Below are 12,831 nucleotides of genomic sequence, written 5' to 3'. Positions count from 1 at the left end.
AAGAGAAAGTATTTAGTTTTTGGACATTATTTCTAAGAAATTCAAGAAAAGTCTTACTAATCTTTTTTTTTTGTTTCGGAAATCACGTAAAAGATGGAATAAAAAGTCATGAAGTATTATGCAAAATGCACATTTTAAAACCTGTTAAGCCAATTTCATGCTGGCTGAGCCATCGCCCAGTTAAACAAGTCTTCCCCTTCTTGCTGTTTTCATCAGGGAATCAGGGCAAACAGTAAAGTCAGTTACTGGAACAAGCTCCAACTCAACATCTAGAAGAAGAAGAAGAATAAACCTGACATCAGAAGAACTGAAAATAGGAACCGTCAATATAAGGAGTATTAATGGAAAGGAATTCGAACTTGCAGAAGAATTCGAAATGTATCACGTGGACACAAAAACGGGGTAGATCTTACTGAATAATAAGTATACAATGTTATTTTCAGGCAATAATGATCAGGGAAAGGAAGGAGTAGTGATAGCATTCAATAACAAACATGAAGATAAACTCTTCTTGATTGGAAGGCAGTTTTTCATGTAGAGTTATGTGGGCAAACTTCAAAATGGGGAGATGGACAATGAAACTTTTTTTTTTTGTGCATATGGTCCCACAGAAGGTTCTTCTAAGGAAGAAGTGGAGAAATTTTTTGAGTCATTAGAACAGGCAGCTAACAAAGAAAATGGGGGGGGGGGAAATGGTCCTTGTTGGGGATTTGAACAGCAGAGTAGGAAATTAATCCCACCAGCCATACAGCATACCAGGCTTACATATTTGGAAAAAAGGGGCGAAGCTAATAATAATGGCAAGTATTTACTGGACTTCTGCTCAGGACACATGCTACTCATTACTAACACCATGGTTCAACATAAAAGTGTACACAAGTTCACATGGAGAGAAGACGCAAGAAATAAGAAAAGTCTCATTGACTTCGTCATTGTTGATAGTGATATCGACATGCTGGTTTGGGATACAAGAGTATAGAAGCATTTCAAATTGGAAGTGACCATTACTTAGTACTAAGCAAGATAAAAATGAATATCACATTGAAAAGAACAGTATGTAAAAAAGTTTTAAAAAGAATTAAAATTGAGCAGCTTTTACAGATCAGTTGTAGACTCGGCTATACAAACATTATTGAAGAAAAAATGAAGCAAATTGACAACAAGAACCAAACCTTGGAGTCTCACTGGCAAACTCTGAAGAAGACTTTGATTGATTGATTCAGCTAGGGAGGTATGTGGTGAAGTTGTCTGCAAGGATAGAAAAATAAGAACACCACAGTGGACACAATAAGTTAAAGAAGCAGTCCTGGAAAAGAAGAAATTATACTAAAAGTTTCTAGCAAATAAGTCAACAGACATCCTAAAAGAATACAGAGAAAAATGTAAGAGAACTAAGTTATGTGTAAAAGTAGCTAAACAAAAGTCATGGGAAGACTTTGGCAAGAATATGGAAAATAAATATCAGGAAGGTGTCAAAATGTTTTGGAGGCTACTGAAGAAGCTTAGTGATGAAAGAAAGAATACTGTAAAAGGAATCAGAGATGATAAGGTGACATGAAAACTGAAGATAAGGATATCCTAGATGTCTAGAGTAATTACCTTTCCTTCATGTTTACACGATGATCAGAATACATCATGAAAATTATGGAAACAACTGGAGAGTAATTACCTTGAGAGATCAAGCACTGACAGAACCATATTAGAAGAATGCAAAGAGGAGTACATATCAATATTTGTGGTAGAAAAAGCTTCAAAAACTTGAAATGTGGAAAGGCAGCTGGAGTAGATGATATTCAACCAGAAATGCTTAAGTATGGAGGTATAAAAGTTTTGCATTGGCCACACTGCATAATTCCGAGGGCCTGGTCAGAAGGTTAAATTCCTTTTGATTGGAGCAGAGCTCTCATAGTACCCATTATAAAAAAAAAAAAAAAAAAGGGGAATAAAGCTGAATGTGAGAATTACTGACGAATTTTGCTATTAAGTGTTCCAGGTAAGATTTATGCAACCATACTTGAAGAGAGGTTGAGAAAGATTGTGGAAGAGAAACTTGGAGAAGAACATGATGGGTTCAGACCAGTTAGAGGTTGTCAAGATCAGATTTTCAGTTTAAGACAAATAGTTGAGAAATGGCAGGAATATGACAAGGTAGATGCCCAGAGAAAAGCTTTTCCAAATATTGATTCCATGTTTGATCTTTAGAGCAGAGTTTATGAATTATCTAATCCTTAGCCTGTCCATAGCTCTACTGTACTTCAGATTTACAAGATTTGTGGGTAGGATTCACATAACTAAAAAAAAAAAAAAAGCGTAAATTCAGATTATGATTTTTCTTGATGGCTTTTCAGCTATTTTGACTGAAATACTTAAAAGATTACTGTTGATCTGCATAATTTTCATGTTTATATTTACTTGTATCCATATCCATCATATTGATATAATGAGAGACAATATATTAGTATGGAAGTGAATGTACAGAACCAGAGAAACTAGAGTTATTAAGGGGGGGAAGTAGATATGCAGATTTTAGGGAGACAGTTGAGTGTGTGAATGTGTGTAATATGCCCAAGCGAGTAGGAAAGACCACAAATCAGAATGGGATAGTTAGTATAAGGCATCAAAATAGGGATGGGACAAATCGGCTTCTTCAGTTCATGTATACAAATGCCAGAAGTATTAGGAACAAGAAGGAAGAATTTTTGGCCTTGGCTGGCACTTCCAGAACACAGGTTATTGGCATTAGTGAAACATGGCTGACAGAAGATGACACAGCCAGTGGGATTGAATGTGAGGGGTATGGTGTGTTCAGGAGAGACAGGGAGAATAAAATGGGGGGATGTGTGTTATTGATGATAGCAGATGAGCTAGAGCCAAGGAGAATAGAAGTGGAACCACAGGATAGAAATAAGAGCACATTTGAGGCTATTTGGTGTGAGATTGAAACTAGCAGAACAAAATAGACAGTTGGATGCTGCTATAGACCAGGTGATGGAATAGATGGTGGAGACAGTATGCACAAGCAAATAGAAGAAATGAGTGGAAGGAGGGTAATTATTATGGGAGATTTCAACTATGGCAACATTGATTGGAAGGAGGAGAGGACACAGGGGAGGAAGGAATTGGATTTTATGCGGTTATTAAGGGATAACTATCTGCAACAGCATGTAATGAAAAATACTAGGGGTCAGAGAGTGCTTGACCTAGTAATTGCATCTGAGAATTTGGCTGTAACGAATATGACCACGTTGCCACCAATTGGTGAGAGCGATCATAGGGTCTTGACTTGGGAGGTGGCTAAAGGTGTGAAATTTACAATTAAGACAGGGTACATGTGGAATTATCGGGCTGGCAAGTATGGCAAGCCTAGGAGATTGATTGGTACAGTTCCATGGCATGTAAAACTGCAAGGGCTAGAAGTTGACAGTGCATGGGAGGCGGTTAAGAAGTGTTTGCATGAAGCAATGGCTGACTGTATACCTAGAGTCCGAAAAATAAATCAAGTAGGAGTTAAATGGATGAATAACACCATTAAGCTTGAGCTGCAAAAAAAGAAACAACTATGGAGGGAATTTCAGAAGAAAGCTGACCGGCAGACACATGAACAGTATAAAGCCCAGGCCAGAAGGATAACGAGTGTGGTAAGAAAAGCAAAAAAGGATTATGAAAGAACATTGGCCATGCAGGCTAAAGAGAATCCTAAACAGTTTTTTCGATATGTTGTAAGTAGAAGAAAAAATGTATATCATCCAGGTGGTGACATTGCAGAAATGAATGAACCAAAAGTTTATACGGGAATTGTGAATGATTGAGGTGGAGGTGAGTAGTCTATTACAAAACCTCAATGTCAATACATCTGTGGGATTGGATGGTATACCAGCTCGTGTCGTACGTGAAGCGGCTAAAGAATTGTCAGTACCCTTGACCATTCTGTTTAATCTGAGTTTCGGGTCTAGGTTAGTCCCGAGGGGGTGGAAAGAGGGGAAAATAGTTCCAAGACTGCTGTTGTAAATTATCAGCCGATTAGCATATCAGGAATCGTTGTCAAGGTCTTGGAGAAACTAGTCAAGAGAGGAATACAGGATTGGATAGATGAAAATGGGATACTGTATGGGGGACAACATGGTTTTGTGAAGGGTAGATCATGCCTCAGTAATTTGCTCACGTTTTATAACACAGTAACGACTGAACTAGATAAGCGTAATGGGTTTTCAGTGATTCTACTGGACCTTGCCTAGGCCTTTGATAGGATACCACATGGAACCCTAATCAGTAAATTGGAGCAGATGGGGATGGATATAGGGTTGGTGAGATGGATAGGAGGGTGGTTGATGGAGAGATACCAGAGAGTGGTTTATTCAGGAGTGGAGTCCAAAAGATGGCTTGTGACTAGTGGTGTGCCGCAGGGTTCTGTTCTTGGACCACTACTTTTCAATTTGTTCATTAACGATATAAGAAAGGATCTGAGAGGAAGTGTTCACTTGTTTACTGATGATGCAAAGTTGGGTAGAGCAATAGTGAATGCAGATGACGTCAAAATTTTGCAGGATGATTTGGATAGATTGGAGGTCTGGGCTAAGGAGAATGGATGTCAGTTTAATGTGGCAAAATGTAAGGTTATGCACTTTGGGGTGAAAAGAATAGCAGCAGTATATCACATTGGTGGAACTGTACTCCAGGAGATTGATGAGGCCAGGGATTTGGGAGTGTTGGTGGATAGGGAGTTGAAGTTTAGGGGCACATTGCAAAAGTGACTAAAACAGCTCATCAAATCACTTGGTTACTGAAAAATACTTTAACGAGCAGTGACAAACAAGTTGTTGTTCCTCTGTATCGAGCCCTGATAAGACCCCATCTGGACTACTGTGCCCAGATATAGGCGCCAGGATTTCTTCTTGGTGGGGAGGAAGTGGAGAGGATCCAGAGACGAGTGACCAAGATGGTGGCAGGTCTGTTGAATGAACCTTATGAGAACTGATTGAAGATTTGTGAGTTGCAAAAATTGGTTGATAGGCGGAAAAGGGGTGAGATGATTGAGACATTCAAATTACTGAACGGTTTCTATAAGATTAATCCAGAAGATATTTTTGAGAATAGGGCTGTGGTGGGAGGCTATGGGCCATACATGGAAGCTGGGGAAAAATGTGGTTAACAGGGGTGTTAGAGCTAGGTTCTTTACTTGGAGAGTGGTAAATGAGTGGAATAAGCTGCCAGAGTCTGTTGTGGGTGCTATGACCGTGAATGAGTTTAAGGCGAGGTATGATAGATACTGTGTGTAATACGAATGGTTGTTCTTGACATGATGGGCCTCCCTCGATGAATCTGTCGACTCCTTGGAGTTGCCCGTAATAATAATTATAATATTCTCTGGTCCTGACATACATTGATGTGCATGCTTATTACCCACTAACAATACATCCTTAATAAAGATTGAAAGGTACTAAAGTGGTATCTTATTTGTAAAGTTACATATTTTCTGACAAAAATTATGTGGATTGATTATGCATCAAACAAATATGAGATAGAAACTGATAAGAATCAGGAAGATATACAGTATCTAATAAATAGATAATGATAAAAAAAAAAAGCTTAAAATGATAACTAAAAAAATGCTTGCATATAATATCAAACTGAAGCCTTACTCTGAACTCATTCCTTGAAGTATCTTTATGTAGTATTTGTGATCACTGTAGTTTTTCTCATGATTTTAATCATTTTTCTTAGTCTGTTCTTAGTGATTGTTAGTGATGGTTAATTCATATTTCCTATGAATTTTATGATTGTTTTCTGGATAGACTAGTATTTTACATGTACATCTAGTTTGCCATATCTTTGCTGTACAGATAAGAGAGAGAGACCTGTTAATGAATTCTTTATGTATATCGATTTTTATGCAGATTGATTTCGTACATCTGTATTGCAGCAATACTTGTTAGTTTATATATGTAGATTGATAAATAGATGGTGAGGAAATAATTACTAGGATTATAATTACTAGGTAATATCACTATATATAAAATATATAGTGATATTATCCTGTATATCACTATATATTTTAGCTACACTGAATTCTTTTGTTGAAATTTTATTAATATAGATGTTTTCTTTATATAGAAGATTGTTGCTCGTGTAGGAAGGTGGATTGATTTTGAAAATGATTATAAAACACTTTATCCATCATTCATGGAGAGTGTATGGTGGGTTTTCAAAGAGTTGTACAATAAAGGTCTTGTGTACAGAGGAGTTAAGGTAAATATGATTCATTTGTGTGTTAGATCAGCGCTTCCCAAACTGTGGGTTGTGGCCCCCTTGGAGGCCATAGGTTTTGTTGAGGGAAGGCCGTGAAATAATGAAAACAAATTTAAATGTTTTAAGACTAAGTTTTTTTTTTTATCTTAAAAGAAACATATTTAATTTTTATTATTTATTTTTTGTTATTTTTTATATTTTAATGGAAAAAATCACACATTGGTTCACAAATTTTGCTTCGTGTGTATTTCTGCACTTAATGAATATTAGTAAATATATGCTTAGTCATATAAGTTTCATTTCAAAGCAGAAATCTAAGAATTGCAGTTTCAAATATTTCACCTGATATTGACCTTTTGTGTAGCTGTATTGAAACACATCCATCATTAAATTGTTTTTAAACTTCTTTTATGTTTTAATTCTTTCTTTATTACTAATCGTTTTATATTTCATGTTCATGTACTGCAAATGTACAATATTAATATATCTATGTATATAAAAATATGAGATAATGTGCCATGTCAAATGTGTATGTAAGATGCTAAAAATGTAATATTTGCATTTGATTTTCGCAATATTTGCTGTGTATGTTTTGTGTTGAATATAAATACAATAAATATAATAATAATATATGTCTATATTACGATTTTGTTTCGAGGGGGGGCTGTGAAATATTTTAATTTTTCCAAAGGGGGCCCTGGCATCCAGAAGTTTGGGAAGCAGTGTGTTAGATGAAATCTTAAGTGAAATCATAATGCATTATATCAAAATTCATTTGTATAACTTATATATACTTGAAAGTATATTATACTGAAAATAATTTCTAGTTATATGCTATTATTGTCAGATTATCCAGGGAGTCAAGGGCTCATTGAGAGTTGCCATCTCATCCACATCAGCTGTGTCATACCTTCTCTTAAACTCATCCACACTTAATGCACCTACTGCTTCAATCAGAAAATTCTGTTCACTCACTGCTCTGCTAGAATAAAATCAAGTCCCCTCAAGTATGATATTATATATCATACTCCAGTTTGACAAGTGATTGTTGTCCACAGACTCCAAGTCTGTCCTCCCATTGTCATTTTTTAGCTTTTCTTATGCCATTTCCACAGCCTCTTTATCACCTTGGAACTTGGGAGACCAAATCTCTATACATTACAGGTGTGGTCATATCAAGGCTTTGTAAAGAGGCAAAATGACTCATTCAGTGTACATTTCAGCATCACAATTATCTTCTGAGAATTTGCAATTTTTGCTATATGACCATTTGAGCTTCTCATCCCATAACTCTAAGTTTCATTCTCTAGCCTCATCAGTTTCTACAAGCATAATGCTAATATAGTATGCTGATGGAAATCTCATGCCAAAGTGCATAACTTTAAACTTACTAACATTGAACTGACATCTATTAATATTTGCCTATGCTTCGGGCTGTTTGTCATTCTGTAAATGCTGTATATCAGTAGCATCTTTGCATCATCAGCAATGAATTGAACATTTCCTGTCAAGTTATTCCCAGCATCATAGATTGGATGCCAGTAGTGTAAAGCCCAATCCATGGGGTACCCCACTAGTCACCTTAAATCTGGCAGATCTCCACCTCATTTCCTTCCACATACCACTTTAATACTTGTCCATCAGTTTTCTGTTTACCCAGGTTAGTAGTTTATATTCCAATCCCATATCTTTCAATTTATGCAACAGACTTTTGTGTGGTATTATATCAAATGCCTTAGCACAAAGTCCATTAGGGTCATAGTATACCTATTCCTTTTATCCAGCTCAGAAATTATCTCTGTTCCCTTTAGTAAACCAGTCCTGTTCCTTGCACAGTATAGCATTTCTGTCAATCCTATCTATGTGCGAGTTCTTACCAACTTTCTGGTGGTTTAGATACATCATATTTTGCACCACCCTTATACTGTCATACATTTTCCATTCCTATGAGATCTTTTATGAGCTGAGACTCTGATTATACAAAATGTCAAGTCAACGATCTCAGCTGAACATTCTTTTAGTATATGTACTGACATCCCATTGTTGAATTCTTATCCATGTTATGCAACAGATATATCTCCTTCTCATGCACCTCTATCTCTTTCTCCTATGTAGTGCTATGCATGATATTGCATACACAAATCGATCTTTGCAAAGTGGAAACACATTATTTGAATAATTGTATCTACTTCTTATGCAATCTGCATTCTTTAAAGTTATTTTTCTATATTAATTCTTTCTTTTACTTGCAGCATAACGATTTAAGGCAAGAGGGTAATTTGACAATTCATCACTTCACCTTCTTTTAGGACGTCCTTGGCCTCATTTCCCTTCTTTTGGAATCCAGTTGGTTAGTATGGTGGTTCATCGCTCATCTTCTCTTCTGAATAGATTCCATGTGTTGAGGCTTAAGTGCTGTGAAGAATTCATGTTCGAGGTTTAATAGAATATTATCAGCACTGAGAAAGGATTAAAAATAATTTTAATACTTCCAATATTTCGTATCCATCACAGAGATATCTTCAGGGATTACAAAAAACTTTTTGTAACAACACACACACAAATAATGCAATAATGAGTGAAACTAAAGTCATATCTAGGTGGTGTGCCCTCTATGGGCATTTGTAGGTGGCCTAGGATGTAAAGAGGGATCTCTGATAATTAATGTTTCCCAAATTTTGGGGGTGCTTAAGGGACAAAGCTGTATAACTGAGAGTAGAACCGACCAGGACTTCTGACCTAATGTCCAATCCTCACCTTCTTGTGGTGCACCCTGTTGGGTATCTACCTGGATACTGAACGAACAAGGATGAGCTGGCAATTTTTATTCGCTTAAACCAAAATACAAAATGATGGTACAACATGACAAAATTTCATGCCAACTGGTGCATCGCCTGGTTAAACAAGGCCCCTGTTGTTTTCACCAGGGCGAACAGTGAAAAGTCAGCTACTGGAACAAATCTGAAAACACACTCCAACTCAACATCACCAGAGTTAAAGATCGGTACTATCAACATAAGAGGTCTGAATGGCAAAGAAATGGAGCTAGTTGAGGAATTAGATAAGTACCAGATCGACATAATAGGGGCAACTGAAACAAAAAAGACAAAAACTGGCGAGATCTTTCTGAGCAATAAATACAAAATGTTATATTCAGGCAATTACAATCAAGGAAAAGAAGGAGTAGCCATAGTGTTCAATACTAAATACGAAGCTAATCTTCTTGAATGGCAGGCAATCTCAAGCAGAGTGATGTGGGCAAATATCAGAATGGGGAACTGGACAATGAGACTTATTTGTGTCTATGGTCTCACAGAAGGTTCTACTAAGGTAAAAGTGGAGGAATTTTTTCAGGCTTTAGAGAAAGCAACTGACACAATGAAAAAGGAAAAGTCGGTCGTTGTTGGGGATCTAAATAGCAGAGTAGGAAATGATTGTGAGACATACAAAAATATTTTGGGAAAATTTGGAGAAAAGAGCAAAGCTAATAATAATGGCAAATAACTGTTGGATTTCTGTTCAGGACATGGACTAGTTATTACTAACACCATGTTCCAACATAAAAATGCGCACAAATTCACATGGAGAGAAGAGGCAAGGAATAAGAAAAGTCTCATTGACTATGTTATTGTTGATAGTGATGTTTTCTCCCTGGTGCAGGACTCCAGAGTGTACAGAGGATTTGAAATTGGAAATGATCACTATTTAGTCTTGAGCAGGATAAAATTGAATTTAATATTGAAAAGAATAATATGTAAGAAAGTTTTAAAGCGAATAAAAGTTGAGCAGCTCTCAGATGTGAACTGTAGACTAAAATCCGCAAAGATTATTGAGGAAAAAATGAAAGAGTTTGAGAACACGAACCAAACCTTGGAGATTCAGTGGCAAGCCTTGAAGAAAAAGCTGATTGATTCAGCCAGAGAAGCATGTGGTGAGGTTGTCTGCAAGGATAGACAAATCAGAACTCCATGGTTGACACAGGAAGTTAAAGAGACAGTGAAGGAAAATAAGAAAGCATATCAAAAGTTTCTGGCAAATAAGTCAGCTTGTGCTCTTAGAGAATACAGAGACAAATGTAAGAAAGCTAACCACTGTGTAAAACTAGCTAAACAAAAATCATGGGAAGACTTTGCCAAGAACATAGCAAATAAATATCAAGAAGGTGGCAAAATATTCTAGATGTTGTTGAAGGAGCTTAGAAATGGAGGAGAGAGTGCTGTAAAAGGAATTAGAGATGATAAAGGAGACATGAAAATGGGAGAAAAAGATATCCTTGAAGTATGGAGTAATTACTTCGAAAAATTCCTAAATGGAACAAGCAGTAACAGCACAGTGATAAAAAAAACACTCAACAGTTCTACAGTCAGGAATACATATCCATACTTGAAGTAGAAAAAGCCATCAACGGATTGAAATGTGGAAAAGCAGCAGGAGTAGATGAAATTCGATGAGAATTGCTTAAGTATGGTGGCATAAAAGTCTTACAGCGGTTGCACTGCATAGTTCAGAAGGTCTGGACAGAGGGACGAATTCCCGATGATTGGAGTAGAGCTCTCATAGTACCCATTTTCAAAACGGGAAATAAAACTGAAAATGAGAATTACAGAGGTATTTCCCTACTGAGTGTTCCTGGCAAGATCTATGCAAGTATACTTGAGAAACAGTTGAGAAGGATTGTGGAAGAACAAGCTGGATTCAGGCCAAATAGAGGCTGTCAGGATCAGATCTTTACTTTACTACAAATAGTCGAGAAAGTTTGGGAATATAACAGAGATCTGTATTTAAGTTTTGTCGATTTGGAAAATGCATATGACAGGGTGCCAAGAGAGAAGCTATTCAATACGCTACAGTTATATGGTGTCAATGGGGCATTATATCAAGCAATACTTAGTCTTTATTTGAGGTTGTAAGTCAGCAGTTAGAATTGAAGGAAGTACAGGAAGATGGTTTAATGTTGAATCTGGTGTGAGACAAGGATGTACATTATTCCTCTGTTATTCATTATCTATATGGATCACATTATGAAGGAAAGTGGTATTAAACATGATATCAAAATTGGAGATGTTAATGTCAGCTCTTTGCTTTATGCAGATGATGTTATACTTCTAAATAAATCCGCTGCAAGTTTGCAAGATTCTCTGACTAAATTGAATATCTGTTGTAATAGATATGGTATGAAGGTCAGCAATAAAAAGACAAAGACAATGAAAATAGGCAGAATCATTGAAAATGTCAGTTGTGTTGTGAATGGAGAACCTGTGGAACAAGTAAAACATATTGAGCTACTTAGGCATGATTTTTACTGAAGATGGTAAATTAAATATTGCAATAGACAACAGAATCAGCAAAGCTGGTATGGTGGGAAGTCAATTGAATAAATTCATATGGAATAAGAGAGAAATTAGTCGGAACACTAAATGAGCTGTATACAAGACAGTGTTCAAACCAGTTTTAGCTTATGGATCTGAGAGCTGGGTCAGAAGTAAAACACTTGAACCAAAGACTAGAGACCGCAGATATGATAGTCCTGAGAAAGATTATAGGCGTGAACAGATGGCATCAATGGCAATATCATATTAAAAATGAGGATATTAAGAAAGAACTTGACATTGTCTGCATCCAGGAATTTTTTTAGCAGAGCTAATCTGAGGTGGTATGGTCACTTAAACAGAATGGGCAAAGAAAAATTAGCAAAACAAGTGTTCTTTGTCACGACCCAGAGGAAGACCAAGATATAGGTGGATTGATACTGTACAAAGTGCCTTAGACGATAGAAATATAAGATCTGATAATGTTGGAGTATTGACAAGTAACAGACTGATTTCGAGGAAAATTGTAGATAGGAAGTTAGTAATGATGTAATTTTTTTCATGTAGTACTATCATATCTGTACACCCCTTGAGGGTACATGGCAGGAATTTCATGATGATGATATTTCTATTTTTATGAATCTTTATTTTTCATTTATTTTTTATATACTTCAGAAACCTTGCTCTAGAGACCAAGCATGCAACTTTTTCAACCCACTTCAGGCCTCCAACAGCTTCCTATATAAAAAACTCGACCCACTTTAAAGCCCTCACAGAAAATGTAACCTTGAACAATACAGACATATTGGTAAGCTTTGATATCTCCTCTTTGTTTACCAATATTCCCTTAAATGACACTTTATCTCTCTTAGAAAACGTTTTCCTCTCTGACATCTTAGATCTCTTTTCCTTTGCCATCAACTCTGGGGATTTCTCTTGGAATAAAAAAAATCTACAAGCAGATAGAAGGAACCGCCATGGGTTCCCCCCTCTCACCCCCTTGCCAATTTCTATATGGAAGATTTCGAAAAACGAGCCATAGACTCAGCCCCACTCAAACCTTCTATCTTGCTAAGATATGTAGATGATGTGTTCTCCATTTGGCCTCATGGCCCAGACACTTTAGACTCCTTCCTCTGTCATCTCAATAGCCTACATCCAAGAATCCAGTTTACTATGGAAAAGGAAAAGAACAATTGTTTACCCTTCCTAGACACCTTAGTCACGTGCCTGCCCAATGATACACTTGCCTTCACTGTATACAGAAAACCCACAC

General features: G+C 36.6%; 1 protein-coding gene across 3 annotated transcripts in view; it reads left to right on the top strand.

The window, feature by feature from the left end:
• Window positions 1–12,831, top strand: part of IleRS (Isoleucyl-tRNA synthetase) — a 410,216-nt gene that overhangs the window by 31,752 nt on the left and 365,633 nt on the right. For all 3 annotated transcript variants that reach the window (XM_090401998.1, XM_090401999.1, XM_090402000.1), the window contains exon 5: window positions 6,112–6,246. In XM_090401998.1, coding sequence (XP_090258124.1) covers window positions 6,112–6,246 — 135 coding nt within the window. The remainder of the gene's footprint in view (window positions 1–6,111; window positions 6,247–12,831) is intronic.

The sequence above is a fragment of the Typopeltis vanoorti genome, chromosome 12 (genome assembly GCF_054136105.1).
Source record: "Typopeltis vanoorti isolate ZY-2024b chromosome 12, IOZ_Tvanoo_1.0, whole genome shotgun sequence".
NCBI lineage: Eukaryota > Metazoa > Arthropoda > Arachnida > Uropygi > Thelyphonidae > Typopeltis > Typopeltis vanoorti.
Note: the sequence above shows the minus strand (reverse complement) of the source record. Positions and strands in the feature narration are given on the sequence as shown.